The sequence below is a fragment of the Aspergillus ruber genome (genome assembly GCF_000600275.1).
Source record: "Aspergillus ruber CBS 135680 unplaced genomic scaffold scaffold00040, whole genome shotgun sequence".
Taxonomy (NCBI): Eukaryota; Fungi; Ascomycota; class Eurotiomycetes; order Eurotiales; family Aspergillaceae; genus Aspergillus; species Aspergillus ruber.
Genome location: NW_024467336.1, coordinates 159,455 through 178,121, shown reverse-complemented (window position 1 = coordinate 178,121; position 18,667 = coordinate 159,455). Strand labels below are relative to the sequence as shown.

At 51.1% G+C, this 18,667-nt stretch overlaps 3 protein-coding genes across 3 annotated transcripts; 1 reads left to right on the top strand and 2 right to left on the bottom strand.

Annotated features, from left to right (window-relative positions):
* Positions 1-1,989: 1,989 nt before the first annotated feature.
* Positions 1,990-3,755, bottom strand: EURHEDRAFT_548434 (allantoate permease family MFS transporter; the record flags this gene model as incomplete). Its single annotated transcript, XM_040787484.1, has 5 exons — positions 1,990-2,698; positions 2,750-3,064; positions 3,118-3,455; positions 3,509-3,658; positions 3,704-3,755. 5 exons carry the CDS (start codon positions 3,753-3,755, stop codon positions 2,102-2,104), a joined length of 1,452 nt encoding a protein of 483 aa, XP_040634707.1. The 3' UTR covers positions 1,990-2,101.
* A 3,111-nt stretch (positions 3,756-6,866) lies between these two features.
* On the bottom strand, positions 6,867-11,151 carry EURHEDRAFT_509596 (putative integral membrane channel protein). Its single transcript, XM_040785919.1, has 2 exons — positions 10,389-11,151; positions 6,867-10,323 (listed from the first exon to the last, which is right to left on the bottom strand). The coding sequence occupies exons 1-2, from the start codon at positions 10,666-10,668 to the stop codon at positions 7,322-7,324; spliced, it is 3,282 nt and encodes a 1,093-aa protein (XP_040634706.1). The 5' UTR covers positions 10,669-11,151; the 3' UTR covers positions 6,867-7,321.
* A 628-nt stretch (positions 11,152-11,779) lies between these two features.
* On the top strand, positions 11,780-18,656 carry EURHEDRAFT_381500 (bifunctional carbamoylphosphate synthetase/aspartate transcarbamylase; the record flags this gene model as incomplete). Its single annotated transcript, XM_040779421.1, has 3 exons — positions 11,780-12,494; positions 12,559-18,545; positions 18,600-18,656. The coding sequence occupies 3 exons, from the start codon at positions 11,780-11,782 to the stop codon at positions 18,654-18,656; spliced, it is 6,759 nt and encodes a 2,252-aa protein (XP_040634705.1).
* Positions 18,657-18,667: the final 11 nt, after the last annotated feature.

The following is an 18,667-nucleotide window of genomic DNA, read 5'->3' as shown; positions in this document are numbered from 1 at the left end:
TCTTCTCTCTATCTCTTCTTCTCTCTTCTCCACAGAATGTGTACTCCCGCTTTGCGGCCCCCAAGTTATGGGCAAGCTCCTGCGAGGGAGTCTTCGCCAGTGTGTATGATAGATTTAGCTTAGCTACCAGATAGGCGGTTTTACGCTCCGCCCGTCATATGTGATGAGATCTGATAGGTCGGATCAAAGGGATAACGTTAGTCCGACTAGCGAACCTCCGATATATGGCCAGCGTTCGCCACATATAGAAAGACAAGCACTCATCAAGCACTCAAGCACCCGTGTACTCTAGGCTACATTAGATAGAGTATACCAATCGTTCGTTTTAATTGGGTCTTCTACATATAAGCCTCGTGCAGTCGGATGATCGACTCCTCCGGTTTCCCCTGAACCTCCGACGGAACCCATTTCAATATGTTCCGTTTCGGGACCCCACGGCACGTGATCTTACTTGACACATTGATGAAAGTCGAGGTGGATCAATAGTTTGTCCGATAACCGAGGCCGACAGATCCCTCATATACGGACACACACACTCGTTTAGATAGCCAAGCACTCATTCTACCATTTACGGTGTCTATAGATATCATTGTCACCCTCCGTGTAATCTAAATTTCTTCTTCATATATAGACTCGTGCAGTCCGGATAATCGACTCCCCGACTTCCCCGACTCGGAGTTAACCGCCTTATTGGTTTATCCGTTTCAGGTTATCAGCTGGAATCCCTGTTCCTTCCTGCATTCCCATCATTTCTTGTAACCCAATGATTCTGCCTTACCTTCCCGCATAGTCACGTGAGACTGATGTGGCTAGGTCTGTAACACAAGCCACCTTCCAGGATAGATATACATGGAGATGACAGACCATCCATTGCACTGCTTCCCTCAAAGGAGAGTAGTTCAATAGGAGCATCAGTGGTAGCGTGTTTGATGTCGCCTAGTAGACCTGGACTGGTTGGGTGGGTGTCACTTTCCTCAACGGATGAAGGCGTTGTGCGGCAGTCGGAATCGTTCATATGCGATGATTTGGACACTGGGGATGTGCCACTTTTTGGAGGTCGAGGGCTCCGTGGGATATGTGACTGAGCATTTGCATTTGAAGTTACACAAACTTTAGCTGGTGGCCGCGCTGGAAGCGGATGGTGCTTGGAATTAGAATTATGCACAGGGAGCAAACATGGTTTGGAGGGACTTTTGTGTTTGGAAGGAGAGGAGCTGAAGGGAGCAGAAACAGAAATTGGATATCTTAGAGGATTTGAGGTCTTGTTAATATAGTGTGACTTGGGGGATTTGGCTGGACCGGGATCCCAAGGTTTGAAGTTGTTAACATGGAATACAGATTGGAACATCCTTAGCTAAAGTGAAGGGAATGAAAAATGATAAAGGAGAACTGTTCAGGGAAAAGGAAGGGAAATGTGTGTCTTGGGATGGATATCACAGCACCTCCAATCCCAGGGTCAGTCGCTTCTTATACCTTCAACCTTCAACCTAGGCGATCCCGATCCCACCGTGCCATGTCTATTGCTTCCTCCCTCATCCATGCAGGCCGTGAACAAGATTCAGCTGCTGACGTGTTTGTCTTCCCCTCCTAGACAAAAAAATAAATCACCGGAGAGGCCATTCGCGCTCAAGAGCCCAGAACTTCTTACAGCCAACGGTTGCAAGCGCTTGCAAAGGGCTGCGCCTCTCCAACATACAAATGACCGGATGCATGCTGGTGGACCTGGTCCAGGACGCAAAAGAGGGGGGGGGGGGGAGGATGCGGTATTGTCGCTATTCGATGGCGAGCACGGCAGGAATGCAGTAGTCCAATGCACTCAAGTGATCATCGGATGGAACTAGATGATGCATATGGACAGCGGGAAGGGAAGAAAGAATGCTGTATCTGGAGATAAACTAAATAGAGGTTTGTAATGTGAATGAAATAAAAGCCCAACAAAGACCAGCCCTAATTCTCCTAAGGAAGAACTCGAGGTGAATGATACTGATTGCGCATTTCTCTAAATGCTGAATTGAGAATAAGGCTAACTACTGCTGTATATAATAAGTTCATGCACTATACTAACTTTTTAGACGACCAGCGTTACTCATGTTCATATTAATTAAGTCTGGAAAACCCATCGAGGATCCTTGTCACCCCGGAAATCTCCCTCCGAGTCCCCAATATCACCAACTAAAGCATTCAAGCCCAAACGTTCTCTCTCCTCGGCCTTGGCCGCATTATCCCTCTTCAGAACAAGCCACAAAATACTCACGACAACGATATTAGCCACGAGATATCCAAGAGCAAATCCATGTCCGAGGAAGTATCGCGGCGATGTCTCAGTACGGTACAGCTGGGTTCCCAGCACGGAACCCAAGTTTCCGATAGAGATCTGCATGGCGTTGGCAATAGCACGTTTTGTCTGGCCCGAGACGTTGTTCGCCGGCCAGGAGAGGACAATGGCCACGGCGGGATAAATGCCTGCTGCGGCAAAGAAGGTGCCCAGGTAGGAGACTCCGGGTCGATCTTGGGCGAGGAGAAGGATGTAGCCAATGATGGCGAGGCCGGAGGAGCCCATGATAAAAGGTGCGCGCAGGTGGATGCGTTCGGAGAGTACGGCGACGATGATTGAGAGGACGAATGCCACGGCGTAGGGAGGGATGGTGAGTAACTGGGCTTGAGCGGAGGAGTATCCGAGTTGCTGGATAATCGTGGGCTATGCCTTGTCAGATCTTGAACGACTGCGCATATAAACGACCCGACTTACCATGAAAAGTGAAAGGGTATACAACGGAAGCGCCATCGTATGGAACCCAAGTCCATATAGCCAGACCTTCGGGTCTTTGAAGGCATCCATAACAGCAGACCAGGTGAACTTCTCTTCCCGCGTGGAATCATTGTCGTTTTTCAGACGGAAGTGGATGAACTGTCGCTCTTCTTCCGACAGAAACTCGGCGGTTGCAGGGTAGTTGTAAACCCAGAAGTATGCAGCGACCGACATGACAACGGTCAACAGACCTTCCAAGATAAAAATCCATCGCCAACCGTTATATCCACCAACGCCTTTCATATGCGCAATGCCCTGAGCAAGTTAGCGCGTCTAATTTAATTCATCATGTAGAAGGCGAGACCAACCCAAGCGAGAATTCCACCAAAAGCACCGGCAAGCGAAGCAGCACTGAAGAACAGCGCAACGCGATAGTGTTGCTCATTTCGCTTATACCACATAGACAAATAGAACACCACACCGGGGAACAACCCACTCTCCGCAATACCCAAAGCTGTGCGCGACGTGAGATATCCGGCGTAGTTGTTGACAACACCCAGTAGCGTGGCGACAATACCCCAAACCAGAGTGAGGGTGGGTAACCAGATCCGGGGTGTAGTCCGTTTGAGCACGATGTTGCATGGAATTTCGAACAATACGTAGCCAATGAAGTATAGCGTTAGACCGGTCAGATATTGGTCGCCAGCTATTGGGGTTAGTACACTGGTTCTGAATGTCGTTATAGCTGGTAGCGCATACTCATATTGATGTCGTCTGCCATGCCTTCCAGACGTGCATTGCCAACATTACTCCGGTCCAGGAATGACAAGAGGTACAGAATCGTCAATGGTGGAAGTAGTCGCAAGTCGAGCTTCCGCAATAATGCCTTTTCGTTGATATTGACCTGGTCTTCCGGCGCATGACTGCTTGCGGCCGGCGAGTTTGATTTCCAACCCTTCTGTTCGGGAGAAACCTGCCACCCATCCTTCTCTGTGATTTCCGTCATGATGCTGGTGTCAATGGGCAGGCTCTAGAACGGACCAGCCACACCCAACTACTGCGCAAGGAAATCAGGTTAATCCAGAAACCAAATATGAAGACAGATTCAAATGTCAAAGAAAGAAAGACAGGAAAATATTTAGCTCTACATGGCAGGTAGCACACCATCCCTGACGCGCTGCACGCGATAGGGTTGAACCGGTCGTTTTGCATCATCATGGTGGACACCAATTGATGCTCGTCGAGACTGCTTATTATCCGGTGCTTTGAATTGGAGTCAGTTTTACCGTCCAGGCCGTGATAGGAAAGGATCAATGCGAAAAACCGGCGCTGTGAAGCGTTGGATATGAGCAATTCGGAGACTGCGATGACGAGATCAGATAGTGGGGTTCAACACGTGCTGAGTCTAAGTGTAGCTATGCAGGGACGTTGTGAACATTATTTATTCCATTGAGGTACCGATTTGATTAACTCGCCCGAGAAAACCAAGCACTTGCCATTGAACAGAGCAAAAGACAATAATAGCATTCGATATGGTCACGTGACCCTTCCTTAGTAGGCAAGAAGCGATGGCGTCTGGTGAATAATGGGGTGTTGACAGGACATAGGGCGAATGCAGCAGTCTATTATCATTATTTAATCAAGTTACTATCCATATCGAGCCCTAGATCTATGGCAGATCATATTCGTGGACTTGAGGCCGGTAGCTATTCTACAGTCTCTTATCCCTATAAGTTCCTGAGGCCCTGGCCTCCTTCTATAATGTTTCTGATCCTTTTCCTCGCCCCAACCCGCCTGTATGCGCAGGGCTTCCGAGCAGAGTGCTCTCCTTGTGTTCCAGAACAGCGTGGGTGTTAGGCTAATGCAGCAGTCTAGTATACCAATTCTATTTTGATAGCTTCCTTTTTTCTTTTTCTTCTTTTTATTCTTCTACATAATCATCGTCGTCGTCATCGTCGTCGTCATCGTCGTCGTCACTACAATCTCCATCTCTCCTTGGCTCAGCCTTATGACTTTTCACTTGCATACCCAAGAAGCTTTAGGCTTGAAGTCGCAAAAGAGCAGATTGTGGGTCTATACGAGTTCGATTCTAAATAATCTTATACAAGCCGTGCTTTTGGCCGTCGCTACGAGCGTGGATACCCTGTGTCCAGGCATGTGTCGAACAATTACCTGCATATGCTAGCCCAAATCATCTATACCTATACCCACAAACTTTATTTCACCTCAATAGTGAAACCAAATCTCACCTCACTTCCTCGTAGCTGTGATTGGTCTTTAAGCCCTAACCTACTCACTGCGATATTGGGCTCCATCAGACAGCATTCTCGTGCCTTGGGCTTTCTTCAGCCAATGTCTTGCTGTATACGAGATATAGGTCCTGTATAAAAAAAAAAAAAAAAAAAAAAAAGAAGACGTTGTTTAAAGGACTTAATAGGTCCAAGCGACCCCTGTCATGTCCATGTTCGTGACGGTGTTTGTCAACACCTTGAACAAAGAAAGATATAGACACTCCATGAAGAACTCTACCATATTATCAGCGTATTCCATGGAATTAATGTGGCGCAACTGCCAGCGTGCCTATATTCCGGATATTTTGGTTCAAGAAAGTAGCGAGATTCTGGGATCAGGATGGCGGAAACCAATACAGTGACAGGTGCAGTTGAAGTAAACTGGTTTGTCCCGGGTAATGACTTAAGCAAATAGTTTGTATGAAGCTTTAAATTTCAAGAAATACTTGCGCAATCTGATCAATTTCTTTGCAAGTATGCATGATTTGGACTCTTATGCAATATTATCCAGATCCCAAGCACGTCTAGCATCGAGGAGGAAATTGCGAACTTAGCAAAATTTTGAACAATATAGGAGCTCTGGTGTCATCATTCCTTTTTCTATGATTAGCACCATGTTCTAACAAAAGCATCACGGTTTACAAGATGGGTGCAAGCACAACAAAATTGCAGCACCACATGCATGATCACTTCCGCTGCATGCTTAACCCCAAGTGAGTGCAGAACTCAGACACGGTTCTTGAAGGCAGAAAACAAAAAATAACCCGCCATGCTCGCGAGACTCCTCCCCCACCCCTGGCCGTCATGACCATCCATTCTCTCGTAAGGAGGTGGAAATCATTCGTAAGGCGGGTCGGATTTTGCATAATTATGGGTTAGTCACCTGTCACACTGCGCATGCATTTGGTCCGAGTCCTCTAGCTCCGAGAACTGGTAGATGACGACGTGCATGCCCGGTTACTTGATGAGGGCGACGTTGCGGTGGGAGATACTGATGGTTTTGTAGGCAAGTTAGTGGAAGAGGTGGCTGCAGAACGAGCTCCGGATGGACATGACAGCAAACTGGTGCGCACGCTGTGTCCGTCACTTGAAAAATTCCCTTGACTTACTGGCTTCTTTAGGGTTCAGGGCTAACAAAATGACATGATAAGACAAGAATAGTCCAAACATTGATGACTCAAGCTCCCTATAAACAGACACCAGACTACTTGTCAAAAACATTGAAACCAGAGACCTGCAACGCGGTGATCAGTGCGGTCTCTGGGCTATGCTAACGCATTGGTCCTTATAAGTACATCCAATGTGATTTCCCGTGTCGGCTATTCCTGGAATAAAACCACGGCACAAGTTGCATTGAGTACCCATTTCAATTAGTAGACTGACTACTGGTGGACGAAACATCGAAGGTCCTGCTAGAGACAGTTGGCTACATAACCAACCCAGTACACAGCACCGACGTCAAGCAATAGATATTGCCAGGCCATCGCGTCCTTATCGATATGCAGTATTTCGAGCACGGACTATAACTGGATGAACTGCATCCGGTAGGAAATCGTTCTGTTTCTTCTGCTTCAGGGCTATATAGTACTTGGTCGCTTGGGCATAAATAGATCTGCCAATGCACCTGCGTCAAGAACATAAGCCATGAGGAACAGAACGTGATCATTCGTGCCGTTTTGGGACTGTTCTTGATACTGTTCTTTCGAGCTCGCTTAGATATCATTGGCTTTTTCGGTTGCGGTTTGAGGCTTCGATGTATATTATACTGGATACCAGTTTGCTCCATGAAGTCTACGACGAGAAGTCCGGTTCTTGAAAGACCACCCCCCGGCTCCTGGAAGCGACGTTGTCGAGACTACACTAGTCAAACCTCGTCTTCTGATATTGAACTTAAGACAATGGACATCGACAAGTTGTCGCAGCCAGCTTATCGGAAATCGATTGAAAACGGACAATTGGATTAACCGCATCAGGGTAGATGACAAGAATCGCTTTGGGACTAGAACTCGAGTGATTAGTCGCTTGGGGCAGAATCAGTCAACGATGGCAGTCACCTAAACCAACATCAACCCTAGTACCTGGTGATGGAAACCCTGTATGTACAATTGAACATTAGAATAATCGACACGTTTATAAAAGAAAGAAAACAACGTATATACAAGGATAGACAGCCACCCAAGTATCGATACACAAACCACAAAACATTAGCGCCCATTTTCCTATGACCATTAAGTGATAAATGTCATAACGGTCATCTTATCGTAAAAATGCAAGGTATGCCCTATTCAGAGGACACATCTGACAATGGACTATCACTGCTAGTGCTAGTCTTCGTCATCCGCGACCCCTGGCTTCTCTTCTTCCCCTCCTTTTTCTCAATCCGTCTTTTACGTTCTCGCTCTCGCTGGTCGCGAAAATCGTCAGGCTGACTTTGACTCCGGCTGGACTCCCCCCGACGGAGATCCTTGACCTCCTTGATGACTTCGCGGAAGCCTTCCTCGATATTGTTCATGCGCGCTAGCACGAGCTTGCTCAGTCGGCTTTGGTTTTCCGGGCTAATTGGTCGATGGAGTCCGGCTGCGTAGGCCATCTCCGTTGTCAAGCTTCCGGATAATCCGCCCATAAATTCGTTGGCTATTGCTCGATTGTCTCCTATATCAGAGCCCAGACCGTATAAAAAGGGGTTCTGGCCGCGGCCTCCTCTCGGGTGAGAGTCGGGAGCTGAGGTGCCAGCAAAGTCGGGAACAGGGATGGGGTGGGAACGAGACAGGGTGTCAGCGTTGTAAGTGCGGCTAGTGTTGAGGTCGCCTCTATTAGTGGTCAACTGGTCCACAGAGGTCGAAATAGCCCGTTCAGGGGTCTCCGCCCTGGACCTGACAGGCAAGCTAGGAGTCGCGCCGTCTTCGCCCCGGTGTGGAGCATACCGCATCGTAGCGGTAGAAACGGTCCGTGAGTGAATCTTGGGCCGTCGAATGGGACTGTTTCTTCGCGAGAGGTGTTTCGCCGTTGATGGACGAGAACTGTAGAATTTCGGTGGTGGGGCCGAAGTCTCTCTAGCTGTTCTTTGTCCTGAGGACCCGCTGCTATTGGAGTTCCGAGCAATAGATGGCTTATCTTCGTTGTCAGTCCGTTCATCGTCACCCTCAATATCGGTATGTCGTGAGAGCTGTCTTGCCCGCTCAGGAGGGAAAAGGGGATTTCTTCCTCGGTGTACGGCTGCCGGTGTTACCCTCTCTTCCGGATTAGAAGCTACCGATCGTGTGGTTTCGGTAAAGTCACGTATACTCTCCTGGAGTCTTCTTTGGAAAGGGAAGCGCAGTCGTTTCGGTAATCTTTCCAGGCGGGTTACCTCGTTCGGGTCCTGCTCAGCCGGTGGACGAATCGGACCGGGTCCCATCCCCTGCATCCAGGTTTTGACGATATTACTGCTGTCCTGATCTTGCGCTGAGCTGGCACGTCTGGTGGACTCGTCTTTGAATAACTGATGAAACACCTCATCCAGAGCACGATCCTTCTGGTAGGTAGCCACTGACGGCTCACGAACGAGTCTAGGAGCTTTGGCACTAAAAGTCTTGAAACGATTATTGCCGGGTCGCCGCATGCGCGTCGCTGTTGGTTCAGGGAAATCGACCAGATCAGTTGGTTCAATGACCTTGGAGGCGAGGATGGTCTTCTCATAAAAACAAATCGTAAACAGGATTGGGAGATGCGTAACTTTGATGATCGTGCGGTTTAGTCGTACGAATTGCCGGAAAGGCATTATGAATCGAAAAGGCGTGATTACCCAAGCGAGCAAATTCGTCGGCGCGACATAGGAGAAAAGCGCATCAGACTTGACCATCGAGATTGCGTTGACGGCAAATAAGAATTGATGTTCCTGATAGGCATTCTGCACAATGCGCATAAATGAGTTTGTGAGGACGGTGATTAAGATGGTGATGATGACAAAGTGACAGATGAAGAGAAACAACGTCAGGATGGTCTTCCCCAAGAAATTGTATTCATCCCATAGGGTCCATGCTGCCGGACTAAAGCCCATCAACATCTGAAAGAGGGCGTAGGCCACGGACCCAGCTGACTGTTCGTCCCTGTTACCAAACGACAGTGTAAAGGCAACCAAAAAGCCGCTGCAGGCGATGACAATCAGAACAAATACGGCGATAAGATCGGCGGCCATAATCCGGAATGCGATAAGCAGCTGAGAAAAGTAGCGATAATGATCTAGGACTGAGAAAAGACGTGGAAAAACCAGGACTGCACTGGCAGCCAGGATATCGTATGCTTCGTCGGCAACCATCTCGTGGCGGGTGAATGGTATCACAGCGCCAAAGAGCCGCATGCAATAGTAGCAAAAGAGAAAGAGCAGGATTCCAAGATCAAACACATTCCAGAAACTCATCAAGTACAAACTGAATCCTTGTTCGTTGAAACCAACGATCTCATCCAACATGTAACCCGCGCTCCAAAGCCAGAAAACAATTTCTAAGGTCGAAATCTCTAAATTCCTCTGCTGCAAGACCGCTACAAAGAGTCCCAAGAGCACAGCAAATGAGAAAGTTGATAAAAATTGTCTGTAACGGGGAACCCTCAACCGGGAAAGTTTGAAGAGAGACGCATCCCTAGGGTCGTATAGGGTGACAGCGCGTCGAACCGGGATCGTCCTGTTATCCGAAACATCGCTGCCAATGACGGGAGTCGGCCCTCTATCGAGGCGACCTTTTGGAGCACGATGGAGATTATCTGCGGCGGAATGGAAAACAATGGTGCCAGCCCAAATAGCTTCCAATTGTTGCACAACCACCGGGTGCGCTAAAAACCGCTTTGCCTGGGCGCGGATTGCGATTTCTAGACACGATATTCGGGCCGGTCCAGCCAAATGTCTAGGCGCACTCCAACCCCGGGCCGTATGCGGGTTACCGTTGGCTCCTGAGACCTGAGCCTGAAGCGGATAGAATTCATAAGACAGTGCATCAATCAACTCCCTAGTTGTATAATCCCTCAACAATTTGATGGCCAGAAGTTCGCTCACCATGGCCCTGGTTTGACTCGTTCCGCTATTGGCTGGATAGAGCTGGACCTCCTTGTTGAACTGCAGGCAGTTGGTCATCAACGCGTATAGAGTCGCTCGGGAGAAATGCGACGCCATGATTCTCTGCTGTATAGGTTTCACCAAGAACTGAGATATCTGTGGCGAGCGCAATTGGTCCCATGATAGGGTGGTCTCGCAACGGGAGGCGATGAGTGAACGGATGGCATGGGTGATGTCGTACACAGGAAGAGCATCTGATTGAGAAGACCATTTTGTCAGTCATATAAAAGTCAATTACAGCAGAAATCATTTTTCATACCTAAATGGGATGCAGAGAAGATCGGAAGTAGCGGACTGGACTCGTGGGCTTCATCTTCGTCGTCAACCTCGCCTTCCTGATCGTTATCACCATTTTCGAACTCCTCCTCGATGATATCATTGTCCCCAAATCTATTACCACGGCCGTTGAATCCACCATATCTTGATTGTTGAGGATAATCTTGGTTGAGCGGAGTGGTCTCTCTGGGGGCGTATGGGGAGGAGAACGGAGGGCGTTCTGGGGAAGGGCGTTTCTTTGGACGCAACAAAGAAGCCAGCATGGCGACGGGTTTCAAGTGGTGTAATGTCACCAGCAAATGAAATGTTTCTCAACAATAATGTGCATGACCAAGAAATGGTATGAGAGGAAGTACGCAACAGCGACGCGTGGTGACAAAGAGTACGGGGTGTCTAGAAGGAAGCCTGGTGTTATGCAGACTTAAGTACTCCGGACCCTGTAGGCCAACTATCGTCCCACCACCTCTAAGGGCGCATTCTGCCTGGTTATAAAAGAAATTTCAGTTGTGATACAAAGAGAGAAAATGGCCAGCAATAAAGTATGGGGCAAGGACTGCTTTAATATAGCAGGGAATATATAGTTCACGTGGGTTTGGCATGCAATACTAATGCAATAAGAGTAAAGATAACCAGCGATGGATTATGGAGGGGAGGATCTGTTACTGCACGGATCACCTTGGCTGGATCTAGATCTTGTCCACGGTTTACCGTGTAGTTATATGCACAGACAATCATACATATACAGCATCCAATTGCAGGTTAAAACACTCATACAAATCCTCTACAAGCATTGTTCATGCAAGTCACTGCGATAACGCTCACCGCCTGCAGTTGATCCGCCATTTTGGATGTGGCGAAATGGCAGTATCCCTCCGCCATCGGAGTGCATCAGTACAATGGTGTCAGCATTGTGTGTATAATTCCCTCCAATGATAACAATGATACCCTGCTTGATGATGTACTTTGTATAACAATTGACTACACAGTAACACTCTGCCGTTAGCAGATTCTTCAGGCGGTATGACTTGGCAGAATGACACATGACCCCCGGATCGGGAAGGCGTTGCAGCCAATCGGAGTCCGCAACCAGCCCGCTCATACACAAATTTTTTTCTTCTTCCACTCCGCTCGATACAATTTTTTTTCTTTCCTTCCTATATTCCTCCTCCCGTGCAAAAGCAGCAGCACAAAAAGACTCTCCTCTTGTGTCTCTCCTTTTTGTCTCTTTTATACTTATCTCTCATCAATTCATACAGAGAAGGGTCTTGCAGGCTGCTGATGCTACGGTAGAGTGAATACCTTCTTTTTTATCTTGACTTCTATAGTCCCGTGAGGACCTTACCCCTCCCCTCCCCCTCCCCGCAGACCACCACGATGCCCGGTCACGAAGAAGCTGCTCTGCCTACGAGTCCCTCGACTGGTGGAGCAGTGGCCTACAACCAGACCAACAGGGAATTGCAACCGGCTCCTTCGACAGAGTCCGGCAATGGCGCCGTGATTCTCCCCGCCTCCTCTCGGGTACGGGGCAGCAGCCAGAAGATGTTTGCCCTAGAACTGGAGGATGGCACAGTATACCAGGGCTACAGCTTTGGTGCTGAGAAGAGTGTGGCAGGTGAATTGGTCTTCCAGACTGGTATGGTGGGATACCCCGAGTCCATCACGGATCCCTCCTACCGCGGTCAGATTCTCGTCATTACTTTCCCGCTGGTGGGCAACTACGGTGTGCCCTCCCGGGAGACTATGGACGAGCTCCTGAAGGATTTGCCCAAGTACTTCGAGTCCACTCAGATTCACATTTCCGCCCTGGTCGTGGCAACATATGCCGGTGAAGACTACTCGCACTTCCTGGCTGAGTCGTCGCTTGGCCAATGGCTGAAGGAGCAAGGTGTGCCCGCCATTCACGGCGTTGACACCCGTTGCCTCACCAAGCAGATCCGTCAGAAGGGTAGCATGCTTGGCCGTCTGCTTCTCTCGCATGAGGAGGTCCCTGATGGCCTTGTCGAGGTCTCTGGCGACAAGGACAGCTGGAGGTCGTCTTTTGAGCAGATTGACTGGGTTGACCCTAACACACAGAACCTTGTGAGCGAAGGTGAGTTCAACGAGAGTTAAAAATGAGAATTAAGATGAGGGCTGCTTGCTGACGAATTGGATAGTCTCGATCAAGGAACCCCGTCTCTTCACGCCCCCCGAGGACGTTGCCCTCAAACATCCCTCCGGCCGTGCCGTCCGTGTTCTGTGCTTGGACGTCGGTATGAAGTTCAACCAGCTGCGTTGCTTGCTCGCACGTGGCGTTGAGGTTCTGGTCGTTCCCTGGGACTACGACTTCCCTACCCTCGCCGGCAAGGACTACGATGGTCTGTTCGTCTCGAACGGTCCTGGTGATCCGGCAACCCTCTCCACCACCGTCGCCAACTTGGCCAAAACCATGGAGGAGAACAGAGTCCCTGTCTTCGGTATCTGTCTTGGTCACCAGCTGATTGCCCGTTCCGTCGGCGCCCAGACCAAGAAGATGAAGTTCGGTAACCGTGGTCACAACATTCCTTGCACCAGCATGATCTCGGGCAAGTGCCACATCACCTCTCAGAACCACGGTTACGCCGTCGATGCCGAATCTCTTCCCCAGGACTGGAAGGAACTCTTCGTCAATGCCAACGACGGCAGTAACGAGGGTATCCGCCATGTCAGCCGCCCATACTTCAGTGTCCAGTTCCACCCCGAGAGCACACCGGGTCCCCGTGATACCGAGTACCTCTTCGATGTCTTCATTGACACAATCAAGGACACCATGACTTCCTCCGACGCTCTCAATAAGCCCGTCTCCTTCCCCGGTGGCACCCTGGAGGAGAACAGGAAGATCTCTCCTCGCGTCCACGCCAAGAAGGTCTTGGTCCTTGGAAGTGGTGGTCTCAGCATTGGTCAGGCCGGTGAGTTCGACTACTCGGGTAGTCAAGCCATCAAGGCGTTGAAGGAAGAAGGCATCTACACCATCTTGATCAACCCCAACATTGCTACTATCCAGACCTCCAAGGGTTTGGCCGACAAGGTCTACTTCCTTCCTGTCAATGCCGACTTTGTGCGCAAGGTCATCAAGCATGAACGCCCGGACGCCATCTACGTGACTTTCGGTGGCCAGACTGCTCTTCAGGTCGGTATTCAACTCAAGGATGAGTTCGAATCCCTCGGTGTCAAGATCCTTGGTACTCCCATCGACACCATCATCACCACCGAAGACCGTGAGCTGTTCGCCCGTAGCATGGAGTCGATCAACGAGAAGTGTGCTCAGTCTGCATCCGCCTCGAACCTCGAAGAGGCTCTTGAAGTGGTCGAGCAAATCAAGTTCCCTGTCATCGTCCGTGCCGCTTATGCTCTTGGTGGTCTGGGCAGTGGTTTCGCTGATGACATGGATCAGCTCAAGGATCTCTGCATCAAGGCATTCGCTGCCAGTCCCCAGGTTTTGATCGAGAAGAGTATGAAGGGCTGGAAGGAAATTGAATACGAAGTTGTCCGTGATGCCCAGGACAACTGTATCACCGTCTGCAACATGGAGAACTTCGACCCTCTGGGTATTCACACCGGTGACTCCATCGTTGTTGCTCCTTCTCAGACCCTTTCGGACGAGGATTACAACATGCTGCGCACAACGGCTGTCAACGTCATTCGTCACTTGGGTGTTGTTGGTGAATGCAATATTCAATACGCTTTGAACCCTTTCTCCAAGGAGTACTGCATTATTGAGGTCAACGCTCGTCTCTCCAGATCTTCCGCGCTCGCCTCCAAGGCCACCGGTTACCCGCTTGCCTTCATTGCTGCCAAGCTCGGTCTCGGAATCCCGCTTAACGAAATCAAGAACTCCGTCACCAAGGTCACTTGCGCATGCTTCGAGCCCTCTCTTGACTACTGCGTCGTGAAGATTCCCCGCTGGGATCTGAAGAAATTCACCCGTGTCTCGACCCAGCTTGGCTCTTCCATGAAGAGTGTTGGTGAGGTCATGAGTATCGGTCGGACGTTCGAAGAGGCTATCCAGAAGGCCATTCGGTCCGTTGACTTCAACAACCTTGGTTTCAACGAGACGAACGCCCTCATGTCCATCAAGGGCGAGTTGCAGACCCCGTCTGACCAGCGTCTCTTCGCCATTGCCAACGCCATGGCCGCTGGTTACAGCGTTGATGACATCTGGAAGCTTACCCAGATCGACCCTTGGTTCTTGAGCAGACTCAAGGGCCTTAGTGATTTCGGCAAGCTCATGACTAGCTATAACACCTCCACCGTCCCCACGCCCCTCATCCGCCGGGCCAAGCAGCTTGGTTTCTCTGATGGACAGCTCGCCAACTTCCTGAGCTCTAACGAGCTCGCGGTTCGACGCCTGCGTGTCGAAGCAGGCATCAACCCCATTGTCAAGCAGATTGATACCGTTGCCGCTGAGTTCCCTTCGGTGACCAACTATCTGTACCTCACCTACAACGGCTCGGAGCATGATGTTAACTTTGACGACCACGGTGTCATGGTCCTCGGATCTGGTGTTTACCGAATTGGTTCGTCCGTTGAATTCGACTGGTGTTCGGTGCGAACTATTCGCACTCTCCGTGAACAGGGCCACAAGACCGTCATGGTTAACTACAACCCGGAAACTGTCAGTACCGACTACGATGAGGCTGATCGTCTGTACTTCGAAAACATCAACCTGGAAACCGTTCTCGACATCTACCAGCTTGAAGCGTCCAGCGGTGTGATCATGTCCATGGGTGGTCAGACTCCTAACAACATTGCTCTGCCCCTCCACCGTCTCAACGTCAAGATTCTCGGTACTTCGCCTGAAATGATTGATGGTGCTGAGAACCGTTACAAGTTCTCGCGCATGCTTGACCGGATCGATGTCGATCAGCCAGCCTGGAAAGAGCTTACCAGCATTGACGAAGCGAGGGGCTTCTGTGATGCCGTCGGTTACCCGGTGCTTGTTCGTCCGTCCTACGTGCTTTCGGGTGCTGCCATGAACACGGTCTACTCTGAGCACGATCTTGCCAGCTACCTGAACCAGGCCGCTGACGTTTCGCGTGACCATCCCGTTGTCATCACCAAGTACATTGAGAACGCCAAGGAAATCGAGATGGACGCTGTCGCCCGTAACGGTGTCATGGTCGGTCACTTCATTTCGGAGCACGTCGAGAATGCCGGTGTGCACTCGGGTGATGCGACTCTGATCTTGCCGCCGCAGGACTTGAGTCCTGAGACTGTCCGCCGTATCGAGGAGGCTACCAGCAAGATTGGTAATGCCTTGAACGTCACCGGTCCTTACAACATTCAGTTCATCGCTAAGGACAACGACATCAAGGTCATTGAGTGCAACGTCCGTGCCTCTCGGTCCTTCCCCTTCGTCTCCAAGGTCATGGGTGTTGACCTGATCGAGATGGCTACCAAGGCGATGATCGGTGCTCCTTTTGCCGAGTACCCGCCTGTGTCGGTTCCCAAGGACTACGTTGGTGTCAAGGTTCCCCAGTTCTCCTTCTCCCGTCTCTCGGGTGCCGACCCCGTCCTGGGTGTTGAGATGGCCTCGACTGGTGAGGTTGCTTCTTTCGGTCGCAACAAGTACGAGGCGTACGTCAAGGCGCTCCTCTCGACCGGTTTCCGCCTTCCTAAGCGCAACATCCTGTTCTCGATTGGATCCTACAAGGAGAAGCTCGAGATGTTGCCTTCAATCCAGAAGCTCCACCAGAACGGCTTCAACCTCTTCGCTACCGCGGGTACGGCCGACTTCCTGAAGGAGAACGGCGTCCCTGTCAAGTACCTGGAAATTCTGCCTGGTCAGGAAGAGGATATCAAGACTGAGTACTCGCTCACTCAGCACTTGGCGAACAACCTCATCGACTTGTACATCAACTTGCCGTCTAACAACCGCTTCCGCCGCCCAGCCAACTACATGAGTAAGGGTTACCGTACTCGTCGTATGGCCGTCGACTACCAGACGCCGCTGGTCACCAACGTCAAGAACGCCAAGATTCTGATTGAGGCCATTGCCCGTCACTTCCCCTTGAACATCCAGACCAGCGACTACCAGACGAGCCACCGCAGCATTGTCCTTCCGGGTCTGGTCAACATCGCTGCTTTCGTCCCCGACCTCGCGGTTGCCGGCTCCAAGGGCTTCGAGGACATCTCCAAGGCTTCCATTGCCAATGGTTTCAGCATGGTGAGGGTGATGCCCGTTGGTGTTGACACTTCCGTGACCGAGCCCAGTGACTTGAAGGTTGCTCAGGATAACGCGCAGAACGCTCTGTGCGACTTCAACCTCTCTGTCGCGGCCACCTCTTCCAACGCCGATCAGATTGGTCAGTTGACCGGCGATGTCGGATCTCTGTTTATCCCCTTCAACCACCTGTCTGGTAACATCAGTAAGGTCGCTGCGGTCACCAGCCACTTCACCGCGTGGCCCTCAAACAAGCCGCTGATCACCGATGCCAAGTCGACGGACCTCGCCTCGATCCTGCTGCTTGCCAGCCTCCACAGCCGCAACATTCACGTGATGAGCGTCACTTCCAAGGAAGACATCAACCTGATCGCTCTCAGCAAGGAGAAGGGTCTTAAGGTCACCTGCGATGTGTCGATCTATTCCCTGTTCCTCTCCAAGAACGAATTCCCGGAGTGCAACGCCTTGCCCTCCGCCGAGGACCAGAAGGCTCTGTGGGACCACCTGAGCACCATCGATGTCTTCTCGATCGGCAGCATTCCGTTCCAGCTGGCCGGTGAGGAGGCTTCTCCCTCTGCTGGTATCGCTGAGGCACTTCCCTTGCTCTTCACTGCCGCCTCGGATGGCCGTCTGACTGTTGAGGACATTGTCGCCCGCCTGTACGAGAACCCCAAGAAGATCTTCGAACTGCATGACCAGGCGGACAGCTCGGTCGAGATTGAGATTGACCGTCCGTACGTGTACAAGGGTCCTTCTTGGTCTCCGTTCAATGGCAACTTCATGAAGGGATCCGTTCAGCGTGTGATCTTCCAGGGCAAGACTTCTTGCCTCGACGGTGAGATTACTTCTGACGCTGCCAAGGGTACCGACATGTCTGGCCACCGGATTGCGCCCACTTCTCCGGTCGTCAAGCCTCTGTCGCCCTTGGTCCAGCCTCGTCCCGAGAGCTCGCTCGACCGCCGCCTGTCTCTGTCTGGAACTCCTGGTCGTGGCCTGCGTAGGGGTCTGGATCAGGCCAGTGGTGCTGAACTCGGACCCCCAATGTACGCACCATTGCCCTCGATCTCGTCCTCGCTGCTCGACATCCTCTCCCGGTCTCCGTTCCGCCAGAAGCACGTTCTCTCCGTGAACCAGTTCAACCGGTCTGACCTTCACCTGCTCTTCACTGTTGCTCAGGAGATGCGCCTTGGTGTCCAGCGCCAGGGTGTTCTCGACATCCTGAAGGGCCGTGTCCTGTGCACCCTCTTCTACGAGCCTTCCACGAGAACTTCGGCTTCGTTCGACGCCGCCATGCAGCGCCTTGGTGGACGCACCATCGCCATCTCGACGGAGCACTCGTCTACCAAGAAGGGCGAGACCTTGCAGGACACCGTCCGCACCCTTGGCTGCTACGGAGACGCTGTCGTCATGCGCCACCCCGAGGCCAGCAGCGCGAACACCGCCGCCAAATTCTCGCAGGTCCCGATCATCAACGGTGGCAACGGCAGCATCGAGCACCCGACCCAGGCGTTCTTGGATCTCTTCACCATTCGTGAGGAGCTAGGAACTGTGACTGGCTTGACCATCACTTTCACTGGTGACCTGCGCTACGGACGCACCGTCCACTCGCTCATCAAGTTGCTCCAGTTCTACGACGTCCGTGTGCAGCTTGTTGCTCCTAAGGAGCTTGCCTTGCCCGAGGAGGTCCGTCAGCAGATTGTCAGCTCCGGACAGCTCGTTCTAGAGTCTGACCGGCTGACGCCGGAGATTGTCGCTCAGTCCGACGTCCTGTACTCGACTCGCGTGCAGAAGGAGCGCTTCGCCGACCTTGAGCAGTACGACCGTCTCAAGGACAGCTTTGTCATTGACAACGCTCTCTTGAAGCACGCTAAGAGCCACATGGTGGTTATGCACCCCTTGCCCCGAAACGCTGAGATTGCGGAGGAAGTCGACTTTGACCAGCGTGCGGCATACTTCCGACAGGTACGTTACTCTATAACCCCCTGAAATGGATGGATGAATGCTAATTTTTCATAGATGAGATATGGTCTGTACTGCCGCATGGCTTTGCTTGCATTGATCATGGCGCCTTGAGTGTTTTCTTC

Bases quoted from the DNA above. Each gene is read 5' to 3' on its own strand.
- EURHEDRAFT_509596 (XM_040785919.1), bottom strand. From the start codon at position 10,668: ATGCTGGCTTCTTTGTTGCGTCCAAAGAAACGCCCTTCCCCAGAACGC. The intron at 10,324-10,388 runs GTATGAAAAATG...CTTCTCAATCAG, and splicing joins CTTCTCTGCATCCCATTTAG to ATGCTCTTCCTGTGTACGAC.